The sequence below is a fragment of the Oncorhynchus mykiss genome, chromosome 23 (genome assembly GCF_013265735.2).
Source record: "Oncorhynchus mykiss isolate Arlee chromosome 23, USDA_OmykA_1.1, whole genome shotgun sequence".
Classification (NCBI taxonomy): Eukaryota; Metazoa; Chordata; class Actinopteri; order Salmoniformes; family Salmonidae; genus Oncorhynchus; species Oncorhynchus mykiss.
Genome location: NC_048587.1, coordinates 58,027,890 through 58,045,946, shown reverse-complemented (window position 1 = coordinate 58,045,946; position 18,057 = coordinate 58,027,890). Strand labels below are relative to the sequence as shown.

Sequence of the window (18,057 nt, the reverse complement as noted above, 5' to 3'; positions counted from 1 at the left end):
ACTGGTGTCACTACAGACCCGGGTTCGATCCCAGGCTGTGTTGCAGCCAGCCGTGACCGGGACATCCCTGAGGAGGCGCACAATTGGCACGGCGTAGTCCGGTTTAGGGGAGGATTTGGCCGGCCGAGATGTCCTTGTGCCATCGCTCTCTAGCGACTCCTTGTGGCGGGCCGGGTGCATACGCGCTTACACGTGTCGTGGAAATTTCCTCTATTTACCAAATCATGGGAGCAAACCACAACACAAGTCAGAGTTAGTTTTCAAAGTCCATCTTTTAATTATATGAGCTCTATCACAATCCTGTGACTCTCAGGCAATTCAGTGTCTAACCATGAATTCTCTGAGAGCCCCTTCCACATTTCAAATGAGGTCCTTTATAGCAAAGACACACACAGGATAAGACAGCATCGGCATAATTCATCGTTCAGCTTTGTCTCCTTTCTCAAACCCCAGAACCATTAACCAACCGTCCATATCAACAGGCATATATCAAATTGTCATTTAGATACAACCAACTCTAAATACAACCAATCCTATCTTGACAAGATCACAGAGACACACTGACTGGCACACAGACATTGTGGAGCCAAGAGATATGTTTACACATGATGATACTTTGACCTCTCCCCTCTCTGCGGCCATGCAACTTAGTCTTGACATAGAACAGATACTGCAAACCCTGCCACAGTATTATACAAAAATAACATTCTTGATGAGAAGTAATTTACACACTTTTGATGAATATAAAACATCTTACATATGTTACCAACAAATTCTGATTCTTCCACAACACACGCTTACTGCGGTCGCCGGTTTTATGGTGTTTCCTTCGACACATTGGTGCAGTTGGCTTCAGGGTTAAGTAAGCAGTGTCAAGAAGAAGTCCTACTTGGCAGGGTCATGTTTCGGAGGATGCATGGCTCTCGACCTTCACCTCTCCCGAGTACGTACGGGAGTTGCAGGGATGGGACAAGACTGTAACTACCAATTGGATATCATGAAAAAGGGGAGCATTCTTTTTTTAAATGATACATTTCACAAAATTATAGTAATAAATAAATAAGAATAGAAAAATAAACAAATAAAATAGAAAAACACAAAAATAAATAAAATATCAAAATGATCTTTGGTATGACCTTATGATAACAATTCTATATACATATGTTTTTGTAGAACTGCCCCTCCTGATTTAGAGCAGGTTTAGACTCTAGGGGGATAGATTATTAATCTGTGTGGATTACAGTGATGTGTCAGTGAGTTTGCCACCTAAACATGGGTCTCACGAAGGAGTATCCCCCTCAGTTTTATGTACATACCTCAGGTTTAGCTAGGATATCTAAATTTGACATGTTAGGTGGCTATAATTTCTGACCTAAAATATCCTGGATGCAATATTGTAGCATAAATCTTCACAGAGCGGAGCATCCCCCTGCAGACATACAGATTTTTAATTTTGTTGGCCGAGGTTGGAGTAGCCAGGGGGAAGGCATGGCCAGTCGTTGAGAAATGCTTGTTGAAGTTTTCGATAATCATGGATTTATCGGTGGTGACCGTGTTACCTAGCCTCAGTGCACTGGGCAGCTGGGAGGAGGTGCTCTTGTTCTCCATTGACTTTACAGTGTCCCAGAACTTTTTGGAGTTAGAGCTACAGGATGCAAATCTCTGCTTGAAGAAGCTGACCTTTACTTTCCTGACTGACTGCTTGTATTGGTTCCTGACTTCCCTGAACAGTTGCATATCGCGGGGACTATTCGATGCTATTGCAGTCCGTCACAGGATGTTTTTGTGCTGGTTGAGGGCAGTTAGGTCTGGAGTGAACCAAGGGCTATATCTCTTCTTAGTTCTGCATTTTTTGAACGGAGCATGCTTATCTAAGATGGTGAGGAAGTTACTTTTAAAGAATGACCAGGCATCCTCAACTGACGGGATGAGGTCAATATCCTTCCAGGATACCTGGGCCAGGTCGATTAGAAAGGCCTGCTCGCAGAAGTGTTCTTTGTCCTATTGCTTCACGGTGGTAACCACACATGCAGAGATCATCCGTTCACCTGCGCTGCGTCTCAAAAAGACGTGGAACAAAAAAATCTCAAATTTGGACTCTTCAGACCAAAGGACAGATTTACACCAGTCTAATGTCCATTGCTCATGTTTCTTGGCCCAAGAAAGTCTCTTCTTATTATTGGTGTCATTTAGCAGTGGTTTCATTGCAGAAAATTGACCATGAAGGCCTGAGTCACAGTTTCCTCTGAACAGTTGATGTTGAGATGTCTCTTACCTGAACTCTGTGAAGCTTTTATTTGGCCTGCAGTTTCTGAGGCGTGTATCTCTTTCCTGTGGCGGTCCTCATGAAAGCCAGTTTCATCAGAGCGCCTGATGGTTTTTGTGACTGCACTTGAAGAAACTTTCTAAATTCTTTCATTTTTCCGGATTGACTGACTGACCTTATTTGAGCTGTTTTTGCCATAATATGGACTTGGTCTTTTACCAAATAGGGCTATCTTCTGTATACCACCCCTACCTTGTCCCAACACAACTGATTGGCAATCTCATTAAGAAGGAAAGAAATTCCACAAATTAACTTTTGACAAGCACATCTTTAATTTAAATGCATTCCAGGGGACTGGAATGAAGCTGGTTGAAAGAATGCCAAGAGTGTGCAAAGCTGTTATCAAGTCAAAAGGTGGCTCCTTTGAAGAATGTCAAATGTAAAAAATATTTTGATTTGTTAAGCACTTTTTTGGTTACTACATGATTCCTTATGTGTTATTTCATAACTTTGATATTTTCACTATTATTCTAAAATAGTAAAAATAAAGAAAAACCCTGGAATGAGTAGGTGGGTCCATACATTTGACTGGTACTGTATATTTCTTGTTAAAAGAGTGTACAGTAAAACCAGCACATAGACCTAGAGTAATCCCATGCAGGCACAGATGTATTTCTTTTTATTTACCTTTATCTAGCTATTGTATTTAGATAATAAACAACATGGTAGGTGACAGTGTATAACTAGGGCATATCTCTCCACACCTCTTTACCACAATCAATCCTACTAAAGACCTGTGTCCGCTAGGCCTGTGTCCGTTCACTGCAGTCTAAGTAGTCCTGTTCGCTCCATTACTTCACAACAAGGAGAACAAGAACAGATCTCACACTCACCTGAAGTAACCCCCCCCCCCCCCTCCACTTCACCCATCCTTGCTCTCCATGGGAGAATCTCAATTGCTTCTGCTCTCTCCTCGCCTCCTTTACAAAACATATTGGTGGAGAAGGTCAGAGGGAAGGGACTTCTGACTTTTTCATCTAATGGGTTTTGAGTAGGAGACGAGTAGAGAGGACGCGAGGTGTATGCAATTGAGATCATCCCTATGTTCCCCCTTCAGCACTTACCTTCCTTATCTCCCTCCTCCCCCGTTCCCTACTCACCATTTCTTATCCTCACTTACCTGACCCTTCTCCCATCTCGTTCCCAATCCCTCACCCTGTTCCCTACTCTCCCTATGCCACCTTCTCCCACCTCATTCCCCGTCCCTCACTCTGTTCCCTACTCTCCCTATGCCACCTTCTCCCACCTCATTCCCCGTCCCTCACTCTGTTCCCTACTCTACCTATGCCCCCCCTCTCTCACCCTCCTTCCCCCACAGACCCTTTGCTGTTACCCCAGTTGCAAATTGCCAAACAAATGAACCCCTCGCCAGGGACACATTAGGATAAATTATCTTTAAAGAGGACCATTTATTTAAATCTCAACTGACAAGAGTGGGTGGAATCTCTGATTCCATTTGGCTCCTCCTTGGGAGAAGCAGAGGATGGGGGGGGGGGGGGGGGGTGAAGCACAGGGATTGCATTTCAATGCAGTCTCAGTGCACCAGCGCATATGAGAGAGCGAGAGAAATATCTTACAATAACCTCTCCTCTTATTCCAAGCAGTGCCGTGCAGTTACGTTGTGCTTAATCATATTTACACTGAGTTTACAAAACATTAGGAACACCTGCTCTTTCCATGATATAGACTGGACTGACCGGGTAAAAGCTGTGATCCATTATAGATGTTAAATCCACTTCAATCTGTGTTGATGAAAGGGAGAAGACATGGGGGAGGGGGGGCAACTCAATATTCGGAAGGTGTTCCTAATGTTTTGAACACTATATATCATGGTGAATAAGAGTCAAATGATATCTGGTCATCTCTTGTTTTTCAGGTATATTGGTATATCTTATCTCTCCCGCTGAAACCCTGACAGCCTTACTGAGGGGAATTGACTTGGGCTAAGGTCAAAAGTAGTGCACTATTAAAGGGAATAGTGGGCCATTTGGGACACACCTAAGGGTCACGTGAAATTAAGAGCGGGAGAAAGGTTATTCTAGAAGCTTTTACATCAGTTCTTTAAAAGTTTCCCTGAGTTTCAGTTCATAGTACCTTTCTCTCAATCACAATCTCTCCCTCTCTCTCCCTGGCTTGCGCTGGCGAGAGCTCGCGCGCTCTCTCGTGCTTGCTCTCTCTATCTCGCGCTTGCTCTCTCTCTCGTGCTCCCCCTCTCTCGCTCTTGCGCTTGCTCTCTCTCTCGCGCTCCCCCTTTCTCGCTCTCTCTCTCTCTCTCTCGCGCTTGCTCTCTCTCTCGCGCTCCCCCTCTCTCGCTCTCTCGCGCTCGCTCCCGTCTCTCTCGCTCCCACTTCTACCTCTCTATCTCTCTTCCCTCCTGTGCCATCATGAAGCTAGGCTCTCAACACTTTTAGGTTGTTTTTTTTCTCCATCTAATTTTACCCTTGGGTAAACTCGAGTAGATTTCATATGAACGCCCATCATTTTAAACACTTGTTTCAGGCGTCATTTCTCCCTGGGTTTATGGGTGCCTTCGCTCTGCCACGGCGATGGACTATTAATAAAAGGACAGGCAGGCACATGCGGAGAGGAGAGTGAAGCACTCTGGGACTGTGACAATGGTGAACATGTATGCGATGGCACTCCTTCCCCATGAGATTCCTTATTAGAGATCCCGCAATCAAAACAGATTTTTTTTGTTTTGATTCTACTAAATTCCTTTATGCTATTTCATTTATTGAGGACAAACAAAAAGACAAACGCTTCATCTGTTGGACCATCGTCAGTGAATGTGACTACCTCCACAGTACCCCTCTCTTTCTTTCTCTACCCCAGCTAAAGGAAGGGAAGGGAGGGTCAAGACATACACCAACCCTCCTCCTGGAGAGCTAACCTCTAGCTGGATTTTGCTCCAACCTAACCCTAATCTCAAACATCTAATTCTACTGAATACCTCCTAATAATATTAATAATAAAAATAATAATACATGGGATTTATACAGTGCTTTTCAGAGCAGTGTTACAGCAGGAAGCAGCAGCCTGCATACCGAGTAACTCTCCAGAAGGGAAAGAGCAGTGTTACAGCAGGAAGCAGCAGCCTGCATACCCAGTAACTCTTCAGAAGGGAAAGAGCAGTGTTACAGCAGGAAGCAGCAGCCTGCATACCCAGTAACTCTTCAGAAGGGAAAGAGCAGTGTTACAGCAGGAAGCAGCAGCCTGCATACCCAGTAACTCTTCAGAAGGGAAAGAGCAGTGTTACAGCAGGAAGCAGCAGCCTGCATACCCAGTAACTCTTCAGAAGGGAAAGAGCAGTGTTACAGCAGGAAGCAGCAGCCTGCATACCCAGTAACTCTTCAGAAGGGAAAGAGCAGTGTTACAGCAGGAAGCAGCAGCCTGCATACCCAGTAACTCTTCAGAAGGGAAAGAGCAGTGTTACAGCAGGAAGCAGCAGCCTGCATACCCAGTAACTCTTCAGAAGGGAAAGAGCAGTGTTACAGCAGGAAGCAGCAGCCTGCATACCCAGTAACTCTTCAGAAGGGAAAGAGCAGTGTTACAGCAGGAAGCAGCAGCCTGCATACCCAGTAACTCTTCAGAAGGGAAAGAGCAGTGTTACAGCAGGAAGCAGCAGCCTGCATACCCAGTAACTCTTCAGAAGGGAAAGAGCAGTGTTACAGCAGGAAGCAGCAGCCTGCATACCCAGTAACTCTTCAGAAGGGAAAGAGCAGTGTTACAGCAGGAAGCAGCAGCCTGCATACCCAGTAACTCTTCAGAAGGGAAAGAGCAGTGTTACAGCAGGAAGCAGCAGCCTGCATACCCAGTAACTCTCCTGAAGGGGGGTTGGCAATCCCTGCCTTCTTGAAAGAAAGCAGAGAACTATAGACCTACTGTTAGCACCACACAAAACTCATGAAATGGTGGTCCTAAAGTACATCTACTGCATGAGTCGGGCAAACCGATGACTATGTCCTTAACGTACATTTAGGGTTGATTTAAGATTATATTAAATCTTACTGTACATGTACCGCATGAGTGACACTAACTGGTGAGTCATGCGCTTCATAGGCTTTTCTATGGGTCGTGTGTTTCATGGTTTGTTCTATGGGTTGTGTGTTTCGTAGGTTGTTCTATGGGTCATGTTTTTCGTAGGTTGTTCTATGGGTCGTGTGTTTCGTAGGTTGTTCTATGGGTCATGTTTTTCGTAGGTTGTTCTATGGGTCGTCTGTTTCGTAGGTTGTTCTATGGGTCGTCTGTTTCGTAGGTTGTTATATGGGTTGTCTGTTTCATAGACACCGTTGGTGCTGTACTACAGGCTAATAAGCTTTCAAGTGCATTAAGGGTTATATTTTACATTCTAGTCATTTAGCAAACGCTCTTAACAAGATCGAATTGAAGGAGCAATTAGGATTAAGTGCCTTGCAAAAGGGCACATGGGATCGATTTTTCACCTAGTCGGCGCAGGTATTTGAACTAGTGACTTCGGATACTGGCCCGATGCTCTTAATTAACCACTTGGCTATGTGTCACCCAGTGGGTGGTATTAGGTTATATAGAGTGGCTGCTGGTAGTGACACAAACTGATGATTTATGGGTTGTTTCATGGGTTGTTTCATGGGTTGTGTCTATAGTTTTATAAACTTCATTAAGGACTAAAGTCTAGTAATCCTTAACTAATGAAGGTCAATCTGTCTGGACAAATACATCAATAGAGACCAGAGTGCTAATCCAATGCTAAGTAGTGATACTTACTGTACAGTGCTCCCTCCCTTCAGACCAATCTGCTAAGTAGTGATACGTACTGTACAGTACTCCGTCCCTTCAGACCAATCTGCTAAGTAGTGATACGTACTGTACAGTACTCCCTCCCTTCAGACCAATCTGCTAAGTAGTGATACATACTGTACAGTACTCCCTCCCTTCAGACCAATCTGCTAAGTAGTGATACGTACTGTACAGTACTCCGTCCCTTCAGACCAATCTGCTAAGTAGTGATACGTACTGTACAGTACTCCCTCCCTTCAGACCAATCTGCTAAGTAGTGATACGTACTGTACAGTACTCCCTCCCTTCAGACCAATCTGCTAAGTAGTGATACATACTGTACAGTACTCCCTCCCTTCAGACCAATCTGCTAAGTAGTGATACGTACTGTACAGTACTCCCTCCCTTCAGACCAATCTGCTAAGTAGTGATACTTACTGTACAGTACTCCCTCCCTTCAGACCAATCTGCTAAGTAGTGATACTTACTGTACAGTGCTCCCTCCCTTCAGACCAATCTGCTAAGTAGTGATACTTACTGTATAGTACTCCCTCCCTTCAGACCAATCTGCTAAGTAGTGATACTTACTGTACAGTACTCCCTCCCTTCAGACCAATCTGCTAAGTAGTGATACTTACTGTACAGTACCCCCTCCCTTCAGACCAATCTGCTAAGTAGTGATACTTACTGCACAGTACTCCCTCCCTTCAGACCAATCTGCTAAGTAGTGATACTTACTGCACAGTACTCCCTCCCTCCAGAACAATCTGCTAAGTAGTGATACTTACTGCACAGTACTCCCTCCCTCCAGAACAATCCACTGATTCAAGATTAATCCATTCTTTGTTCATGTAATAACTACAATGAGGCTACTGCTTTCATCTAGAAATAGTGTTAGTTTAAGTCATTTTCTTCACCCTCTGCTCAATCTATACCATCTATAGCTTACCAATCACTGTACCTATACACAGCCAATCTGTAAACAGCACACCCAACGACCTCATCTCCATATTATTACTTACTCTCTTGCTCTTTTGCACCCCAGTATCTCTACTTGCACATCATCATCTGCACATCTATCACTCCAGTGTTAATGGCTAAATTGTAATTATTTATGCTCTATGGCCTACGTATTGCCTTACCTCCATACTCTTCTACATTTGCACACACTGTACATAGATTTTTCTATTGTGTTATTGACTGTACGTTTGTTTACTCCATGTGTAACTCTGTGTTGTTTTTTTGTCGCACTGATTTGCTTTATCTTGCAGTCGCAATTGTAAATGAGAACTTGTTCTCAACTGGCCTACCTGGTTAAATAAAGGTGAACTAAAAACCTTCATCAAACATGTATAAATCTGACAAAAAAAAGAATAAGGAACATGTAAATCATTGTCATATCATAGAGAGGTAGCTACAGGGTACAGTTCATTTGATGTTCATGTCAACAACGTTCCCATGATTTCCTTCTTCTATATCTTCTCCATATCAGACTAATTGGGCTCCATTAACATGCATCATGTGCTATTTGTACAGTACTGCACAAACGATGCTTGGGGTAAGAAAAGACAGGAGAAGAGCTTTCATGAGATTAGTATAGAGAGTAGAAGACAACTGATTCAAGACACACAGCGGGAAAAAGTAAAAATAATCTGTTTCTATTATCTCTATAAATGTATCATAGCCAGAAGAAAACCATCAAGAGGGTGGGAGACTGAGCATGCTGGGTGGTATTCTGACATGAGATCCGTGCTCTTAATTAGAATTTTCTCAAAGTCTGCCATTGACATCAATGAATGATTTCATGCAAAGGTCCTAGTTGTGCAAGCTTGATCTTCACTCTGAATCGGGCCCGGTGAGGGCAGCAGGGTTGTCACATAACCCAGTCGTATGACCCACTCCTAGAGTGTTTTACAGAGCCCTCATGCCTCATGTGTTGTCCCCTTCTGCTGTCACTGCCACCGTCTCCGCGGGTGACAGTTGATAAGATGATGGGTGAGGTCAGAGAGAGGTGGCTTGACAAACTTCACTCTCTCGCTCTTTCTCTTTCTCTCATTCGTTTTCTCTTTCTTTCCTCTTCCTCCTCTCTCTCTGTCTTGCTCTCTCCCTTCTCCCTCTCTGTATCTCCCTTTCTCCTTAACCACCACTTCTTCCCTCCGCCAGCCGCCACGTTATCTTCACTGTCAAATCTTTGACCCTGAACCAAAGTAACCCTCTAGAAATGCTCCCCTCTCCTTTCATAATGTTTGCTAGAGGAGGAAAAGGAGGAGAGTGTTGTCAGCGTGTCAGCCGGTGACTTGTGCCCACGAGGCCAGCCTTTTCTTCACACCTGCCTTCAAGGATAAGTGGGCTTGTCACGGGCAAATCTAATCTGTCGCTAGGCTCCGTCACACTCAATCGCTAGCTGTGCTAACTCTTGTCTACTCCTGTCCTTTCCTGTCTGCTAGCATTGTTTAGCTGCACACCTACACTACTGCACTCTCTACTCCTCTCCTTTCCTGTCTGCTAGCATTGTTATCTGCACACCTACACTACTCCACTCTCTACTCCTGTCCTTTCCTGTCTGCTAGCATTGTTAGCTGCACACCTACACTACTGCACTCTCTACTCCTGTCCTTTCCTGTCTGCTAGCATTGTTATCTGCACACCTACACTACTGCACTCTCTACTCCTGTCCTTTACTGTCTGCTAGCATTGTTAGCTGCTCACCTACACTACTGCACTCTCTACTCATGTCCTTTCCTGTCTGCTAGCATTGTTAGCTGCACACCTACACTACTGCACTCTCTACTCATTTCCTTTCCTGTCTGCTAGCATTGTTAGCTGCACGCCTACACTACTGCACTCTCTACTCCTGTCCTTTCCTGTCTGCTAGCATTGTTAGCTGCACACCTATACTACTGCACTCTCTACTCCTGTCATTTACTGTCTGCTAGCATTGTTAGCTGCACACCTACACTACTGCACTCTCTACTCCTGTCATTTCCTGTCTGCTAGCATTGTTAGCTGCACACCTACACTACTGCACTCTCTACTCCTGTCCTTTACTGTCTGCTAGCATTGTTATCTGCACACCTACACTACTGCACTCTCTACTCCTGTCCTTTACTGTCTGCTAGCATTGTTATCTGCACACCTACACTACTGCACTCTCTACTCCTGTCCTTTACTGTCTGCTAGCATTGTTATCTGCACACCTACACTACTGCACTCTCTACTCTTTTCCTTGCATCTGTGACTGACCATAATGGGACCCTTTTTCCTATATAGTGCCTATATATATTTATGTATTAATGTATTTATATAGTCCCTATAGGCCCTGGTCAAATGCAGTGCACTATATACCTAGGTAACATGGTGCCACTTGGGACACAGTCTGTCTGTTAGCATTGTTAGCCACCGCCTTTAGTGCTCTCCTCAGCACAGGAGGTTGGTGGTACCTTAATTGGGGAGAACGGGCTTGTGTTAATGAGTGGAGCGGAATAAGTGGAACGGTATCAAATACATCAAACACATGCTTTACTTGCCTCCCGAGTGGCGCAGCAGTCGAAGGCACTAAATCGCAATGCTTGAGGCGTCACTACAGACCCGGGTTCGATCCCAGCCTGTGTCACAACCGGCAGTGACTGGGAGACGCATGAGGCGGCGTACAATTGGACCAGCGTCGTTAGGGGAGGGTTTGGCTGGCCGGGATTTCCTCATCCCATTTCGTTCTAGCGCAAGCTGACTGCAGTCGCCAGCTGGATGGTGGATTGGTGCGGCTGGCTTCCGGGTTAAGCGAGCAGTGTGGCTTGGCACGGTCATGTTTTGGAGGATGCATGGCTATCGACCGTCGCCTCTCCCGAGTCCATAGGGAATTTGCAGTATGGGATAAGACTGTAAGTACCAATTGGATATCATGAAAAAGGGGTAAAAGTATTAAAAATAAGTATAATAATAATAACACATGGTTTCCAGGTGTTTAATGCCATTTTATTTGCTTCGTTCTGGCAATTATTATGAGCCGTTCTCCCCTCAGCAGCCTCCTGTGCCCCTGAGTGTAGCCTGCCCTGAGTGTAGCCTGCCCTGAGTGTAGCCTGCCCTGAGTGTAGCCTGCCCTGAGTGTAGCCTGCCCTGAGTGTAGCCTCCCTGAGTGTAGCCTCCCCTGAGTGTAGCCTGCCCTGAGTGTAGCCTCCCTGAGTGTAGCCTCCCCTGAGTGTAGCCTGCCCTGAGTGTAGCCTCCCTGAGTGTAGCCTCCCCTGAGTGTAGCCTGCCCTGAGTGTAGCCTGCCCTGAGTGTAGCCTCCCCTGAGTGTAGCCTCCCCTGAGTGTAGCCTCCCCTGAGTGTAGCCTCCCTGATAGTGCATTAGTTAGTGCATTCAACTTAAGATTGCTAGGTGAGACCACCACATCAGTCATAGTAAGTACATTTTTCCTCCAAGTGGCTATCAGCAGTCAGAGTTAGTAAGGGATTAAAAAAACCTACTGTGAGTGTTAGTTCACAAAAGGAATGTATTTTTGTGGGGGGTTGAGGAGGTGGTGGAGGGGGCTGTGGGATTATTTAAGATACTCTTTGAAGAAGTAGGGTTTTAGATGTTTTTGGAAAATCATCAAGAAGTCTGCTGTCCTAGCTTCAGGGGGAAGCTGGTTCTACCATTGGGGTACCAGGACAGAGAGGAGCTTAGACTGGGCATCTCGAGATAGAGAGAGAGCACCACTGCCTGGTACGGCAATTGCTCGGCCTCCGACCACAAGGCACTACAGAGGGTAATGCGTACGGCCCAGTACATCACTGGGGCTAAGCTGCTTGCCATCCAGGATCTCTACACCAGGTGGTGTCAGAGGAAGGCCCTAAAAATTGTCCAAGACCCCAGCCACCCCAGTCATAGACTGTTCTCTCTACTACCGCATGGCAAGGGGTACCGGAGTGCCAAGTCTATGACAAAAAGGCTTCTCAACAGTTTTTACCCCCAAGCCATAAGACTCCTGAACAGGTAACCAAATGGCTACCCGGACTATTTGCATAGTGTGCCCCCCCCACAAACCCCTCTTTTACGCTGCTGCTACTCTCTGTTTATCATATATGCATAGTCACTAACTATACATTCATGTACATACATCAATTGGACTGACCAATGAGTGTCCCCGCACATTGGCTAAACTGGGCTATCTGAATTGTGTCCCACCACCCGCCAACCCCACTTTTTACGCTACTGCTACTCTCTGTTTATCATATATGCATAGTCACTTTAACCATATCTACATACTACCTCAATCAGCCCGACTAACCGGTGCCTGTATGTAGCCTCACCACTGTTATAGCCTCACTACTGTATATAGCCTCGCTACTGTTATTTTTCACTATATTTTTACTGCTTTATTTCCTATTGTTCACCTAATACCTTTTTTGCACTATTGGTTAGAGCCTGTAACTAAGCATTTTACTGTAAGGTCTAAATCTATTGTATTCGGTGCAAGTGACAAATAAACTTTGATTTGAAATGAGAGAGAGGACAGTGGAGCAAAACAGAACAGTGGAGGCCTATCAGAGGGAGATGAATTAAGACGGATTAGAATTTGGATGGCACTCAGAACACAAAGTGGGCTGTCTAATATCTAATCAGCTTCCCATTCAGCTGGTGCAAATTCCTCCCGTAAGTGCAGTGTCGGTCAGTTATTAACCCACTGTTGTCAAACATTTAGAGTTCATTACAGAGGCCGCATTGACCATTGCCTATTCATTTTAATTCATTGAAAATGAATATACTGAAATTGATGGGGATCATTCTGTTGCTAATTTGTACAGTAACTTCAGAAAGTATTAATACTTGTGGTGCGCGGGTTAGATGTTTGTTCACCCGCACCCACCCGCAATAGCTAATAATCCATCTGGAACCGCCCCGACTATATGTGAGAAAGTCCAAATCTGAGGGTTGCACATGACCCTAACCGTAAATATAGAAATTGCGCTGTAGGCTACACTCAGATGGAAAGATTTTTTTGACAGGGGGTGCAGGATTTTTTTTGTGCCTAATACAGATATGTTTCTGCTTAGATTTTCCGACATTTTCATAGGCTATGTATAAGACAACTTGCAGCTTCTCTTCTGTCATTATATTTTGCCTTAGAAGACTAAATAAAGCTGTGCTCACCAGAATAATGTCATACATTTATAGAATGAATTGTCCTTACAAAATGCTCCAAATGACATCAGTTTGATCGGTTGTAAGGAAATAGAAAGCTGTGAAAATCCCCCAGCATGTTTCTGATAAAATTTCAGTTTGGCTTGGATTAATATTTGATGTGGTTGAAATATGATCAGCTATCGGCTAAGGTGTATGTAAACTTTCGACTTCAACTGTACATGTAGGAGCAGTCAGGACACACAACTGCAATGAGTTCTGATTACTAGTCTTCCTCGAGCAGCTTTGTGGATGGAAGCTGACGCTTCTCTAGAAGTAAAGGTGAGGACAGGTAAATGTCACATGACAGGTAAATAACTATACACAAAACACATCTACAATATTATCACGTCAGTGTATAGACGCAACATGAAAAATATCGCGTAGGAGTGTATAAAAAGGAGGTGAGTAAAGGATTACTCTATCAGAGCTGCGTGTAAAATACAGTACATGCACGGGTGGGTAAAAAAAACGTGCAAGGCACATTGTGACGATGATCAATAACTCAGCAGAGCAAGGAAATACACAAAAGCCTGATCAGTCTAAGAAGGATTGTGTATACTAGAGAAAAAAGTTAGGATCTAGTTGTTTGTTTAATACGTTGGGGGCGACAGTGTCTAGGAGATGGATCCATTTACCCTCTTTTTGAAGTAAGAACAGGTCAAAATCACCTCCTCTCCCATTCTTCCGCATTTTCTCTATAGCCCAGATCTTTAGTTCATTGACTGCGTGTTGGTGCTGAATAAAGTGGGCTGCTAGAGGGTAGTTCTCCTCCTTGCTCTAATAGAGCTTTTGTGTTCTATGACCCATGTCTCAGTGCGCGTGTGGTCTTCCCGATTTGTAATTTGGATCACGGGCACTGGATAATGTAGAGTGAGTCTATTCAACTTATTATGTGACTTGTTAAGCAGATTTTTACTCCTGAATTTATTTAAGCTTGCCATAGCAAGAATAGTTATTGACTAAAGACATTTCAGCTTTTAATTTTTAATTAATTTGTAACATTTTCGAAAAACTTAATTACACTTTGACATTATGGGGTATTATGGTGTGTAGACCAGTGTCCAAAAATCTGTCTAGAACACAACACAATGTGGAAAAAGTCAAGAGGTGTGAATACTTTCTGAAGGCACCCTAATTTGCATCATAATGGAAAGGCTGTTTTCCTCTGTCTTATCATTTGTTGGTCACTTTGAGTCATCATGGACTGTCAACATGTCCTCACTACTCTTCCATATTTGCCTTTTCATTTAATATGTGTGTGAAATCAGTGAGTTTTGAGCTGTGAGTACGAGTTATTGTGGGTGAGATCATCCATGTAATGGTTGAGGTGTTGTTGGTAAGTTGGTGCTGGTTATGAGTTAGTCATAAAAACAGAATTAATTGACTCTGTTAAGTTACACTCAGGTCAGGGGATCTGGAATCTGCTAGCACACCTTCATAGCGGCTAAAGATATTGATCATACTCTATATTGATGTTCATGCTCCTGATATAAATCCATTGCCATTCTGTTGTCAATGTGTGAATTTCAATGAATTTGAAAATAAACTCCCATTGTTTTACTACTTTGAGTATTTTTTGGTAGCATATTATATTCTATGAAATGTGTTCTGTGTGGAATGGCATAGGCTATCTTGTGTTGAATATGAGTTACTTATAATAACCCCTTCCTCCTTCTCTCTTTCTCTCCCTCTCCACAGCTAACCCAACAGGCCCGGCAGTGAAGGGCTACCCAGGTCCATCGGAGGGGGTGTTCCGTGAGTCAAGCAGTACCACAGGGATGGTGGTTGGCATCATAGCGGCAGCCGCTCTCTGTATCCTCATCCTGCTCTACGCCATGTACAAATACCGCAACCGGGACGAGGGATCTTACCATGTGGACGAAAGCCGTAACTACATCAGTAACACATCGCAGTCCAACGGGACGCTGGTGAAGGACAAACCGCCGAACGCAGCCAAGACCTCCTTTAAGAGCAAGAAGAATAAGGACAAGGAGTATTACGTGTGATCCTTACTGTCTCTGGTCTTCGCCACTGGCCCGACAAACTTTTTGACTCGAGAAGACCAATCAGGAGATCAGAAGACCACTAAAAAGTGTATAATAATGAACAAACGAAATTCAACAAAAACTACAAAATAACATTTTGTCTTTCATTTTACCCAAGACATGGTGGGATGATGTTATACCCGAATGCCAAATGGACTAAAAAATACAACAGAACATCTTCCTTTAGATTCTTAAAACCAACAAACTGGGCTTTAGGAAATAGCACCAGGGAGATAGAGGTACTCTATTGGACTATACTGAAGAGGGTTTGGAACTGCAGAATAATCAACAGGAGTACCTATACATCTTAAACCAACAAACAATCCAACCAATTGTTCAGTTTTATTCAGTTTATTACCAGGATATTGGTTGTCCAAACGGGAGAAGAGAGATGCAAACGGACGAGGAGAGGTATACAATTGAGGAAGATATATTACAACTATAAACTCCAATGTTTAATTTACATATCCTGTGTTTGTGTTAACTGGGAACTTTTCTACGAGAAAATACTTAAAACGCACAAATGAGGTAAATAAAGAAAACCCAACACCAAACATGTGCAACAACAGATGACGAGTGAATAGAAAAGAGATGGCATAATGGGAAGGCAAGGTAACAGTGAAGAAGAAAGTGAAAGGATAAATATGCTACCTACTGTATGTTTGACTAATCAGCCAAAGTATTTGCACTTTTTATGGTGGCAATGATGGCCAAAACACAGACTAAAGGAACATTTGGCTGCCTGATCTATCAACAGTGCAAAGACAAAATGGCCTCTGATTTATCTTGATCTAGAGAGACTTATGTCAAGTTATGATTAAGATTCATCTTTGCCAGTTAAGAAATCATGTTGCCTTAGATTCCACACCGTTGTTGAAAACTAAGGCAAAGTGTTTATACAGAATCCCGGAAGGAGAAGTTCGAATGTTCTGAATGTGATCATTCTGATACTGGAACACTCCATGCACGCAAACGTATATTATTACAGTACATGTTTATATACAGTACAACCACATCTATATGTGCTTTCTGGACAGTGACAAAGTGGTGTTTTATAGCCTGTTGTATAGATGACCACGCAAGCTATATCTGCTACTCCTCCAACCATTTTTGGAATAAAAAACAAATAAAAAAATGACAAAAATACCAAATTAAATGTTACTAAGTGTTGCTAGATATAGAAGATTTTATGATGACGTTGATCGGCATTTACTTTTCATTTCAGTTGAATTCTTTATTCCCCCGTTAAACATTTGTTTAGTTTTTATACAAATGCCAACCTGATCTAATAGATATATTGACCCCGCCCAGTAGTAGCCTGACCGTCCTCAAACTGTACAAGTTAATGATAGTGGACAGTAGAGACCTGGCATGATGATATGCAGGATGAGGTCATGTCTCCAGGGTATCACAAACTTTCTCCCCATTCCTGCTCCTTCCCAGTTCCTGGGGCAGTAACAGTAACGGATGGCCTTCCTCCCTATACCTGCCCCCCAAACTAAACCTAGCTATGTACAAATGAAGACGTATACTACTGATGATGTTGCTGTATGTGTTCCTATAAGTGGTCCTATAACATGATTGTTTAGTGTATGCTTGGGCTGATGCAAACAAACTGAAGAAGAAATAGGAAGCGATCATTTGAACCGTTTGTGTTTTTGTCATTCTACTGTCAGCTCTGTTCTGCTGTCCTGGTGACCTGATGGACTTGGAATGAGTGCTACTATGACCTATAAATAATGAGGACTATTATAAATTCTTTGATTGTTCATTTCTTTTTAATTTCTACATGTGCTATTTTTTTCTACAGTATTTTATGTTCAAATTGTGACAATGTCTTTATTATTGACCTCAGTAACATTTATTATGAAAAAAATAGTTTTGAAAAATGAAATGAATACATGAAATAAAATGTTACCTAAGTGAACTTCAGTCTACTGTATGAGGTTCTATGGTAAAATCATTGTGCTTTGTTAATTACTAAATGGTTCATTGGTCTACCTTTCTGTTTTTTCTTTCTTATCGGTATCTTAAGTCATTTATCTTCGTTTCCTAGAAAGACCCTGTACATGCTATCTTTATTATAACTGCTTAAATGATACCTTATTTTATTCATCCATGCATTCATTAACAAACAGAACAATATAAGACCTTCATTCCTACAGTTTCAACATGTTAACCAATAATATTAAACCAGTTGAACAGCATGCACCCAGCTGGTTATGACAGTAACATGTTAACCAGTAATATTAAACCAGTTGAACAGCATGCACCCAGCTGTTTATGACAGTAACATGTTAACCTGTAATATTAAACCAGTTGAACAGCATGCACCCAGCTGGTTATGACAGTAACATGTTAACCAGTAATATTAAACCAGTTGAACAGCATGCACCCAGCTGGTTATGACAGTAACATGTTAACCAGTAATATTAAACCAGTTGAACAGCATGCACCCAGCTGGTTATGACAGTAACATCTTAACAAATAATATTAAACCAGTTGAACAGCATGCACCCAGCTGGTTATGACAGTAACATGTTAACCAGTAATATTAAACCAGTTGAACAGCATGCACCCAGCTGGTTATGACAGTAACATGTTAACCGGTAATATTAAACCAGTTGAACAGCATGCACCCAGCTGTTTATGACAGTAACATGTTAACCAGTAATATTAAACCAGTTGAACAGCATGCACCCAGCTGGTTATGACAGTAACATGTTAACCAGTAATATTAAACCAGTTGAACAGCATGCACCCAGCTG

The 18,057-nt window shown here is 43.1% G+C and overlaps 1 protein-coding gene across 12 annotated transcripts in view; it reads left to right on the top strand.

The window, feature by feature from the left end:
• Positions 1–17,289, top strand: part of LOC110503044 (neurexin-1a) — a 738,556-nt gene extending 721,267 nt beyond the window's left edge. For all 12 annotated transcript variants that reach the window (XM_036960888.1, XM_036960884.1, XM_036960883.1 and 9 more), the window contains one exon: positions 14,943–17,289. In XM_036960888.1, coding sequence (XP_036816783.1) covers positions 14,943–15,250 — 308 coding nt within the window. In that variant the 3' untranslated portion in view covers positions 15,251–17,289. The remainder of the gene's footprint in view (positions 1–14,942) is intronic.
• The last annotated feature ends 768 nt before the right edge of the window (positions 17,290–18,057 follow it).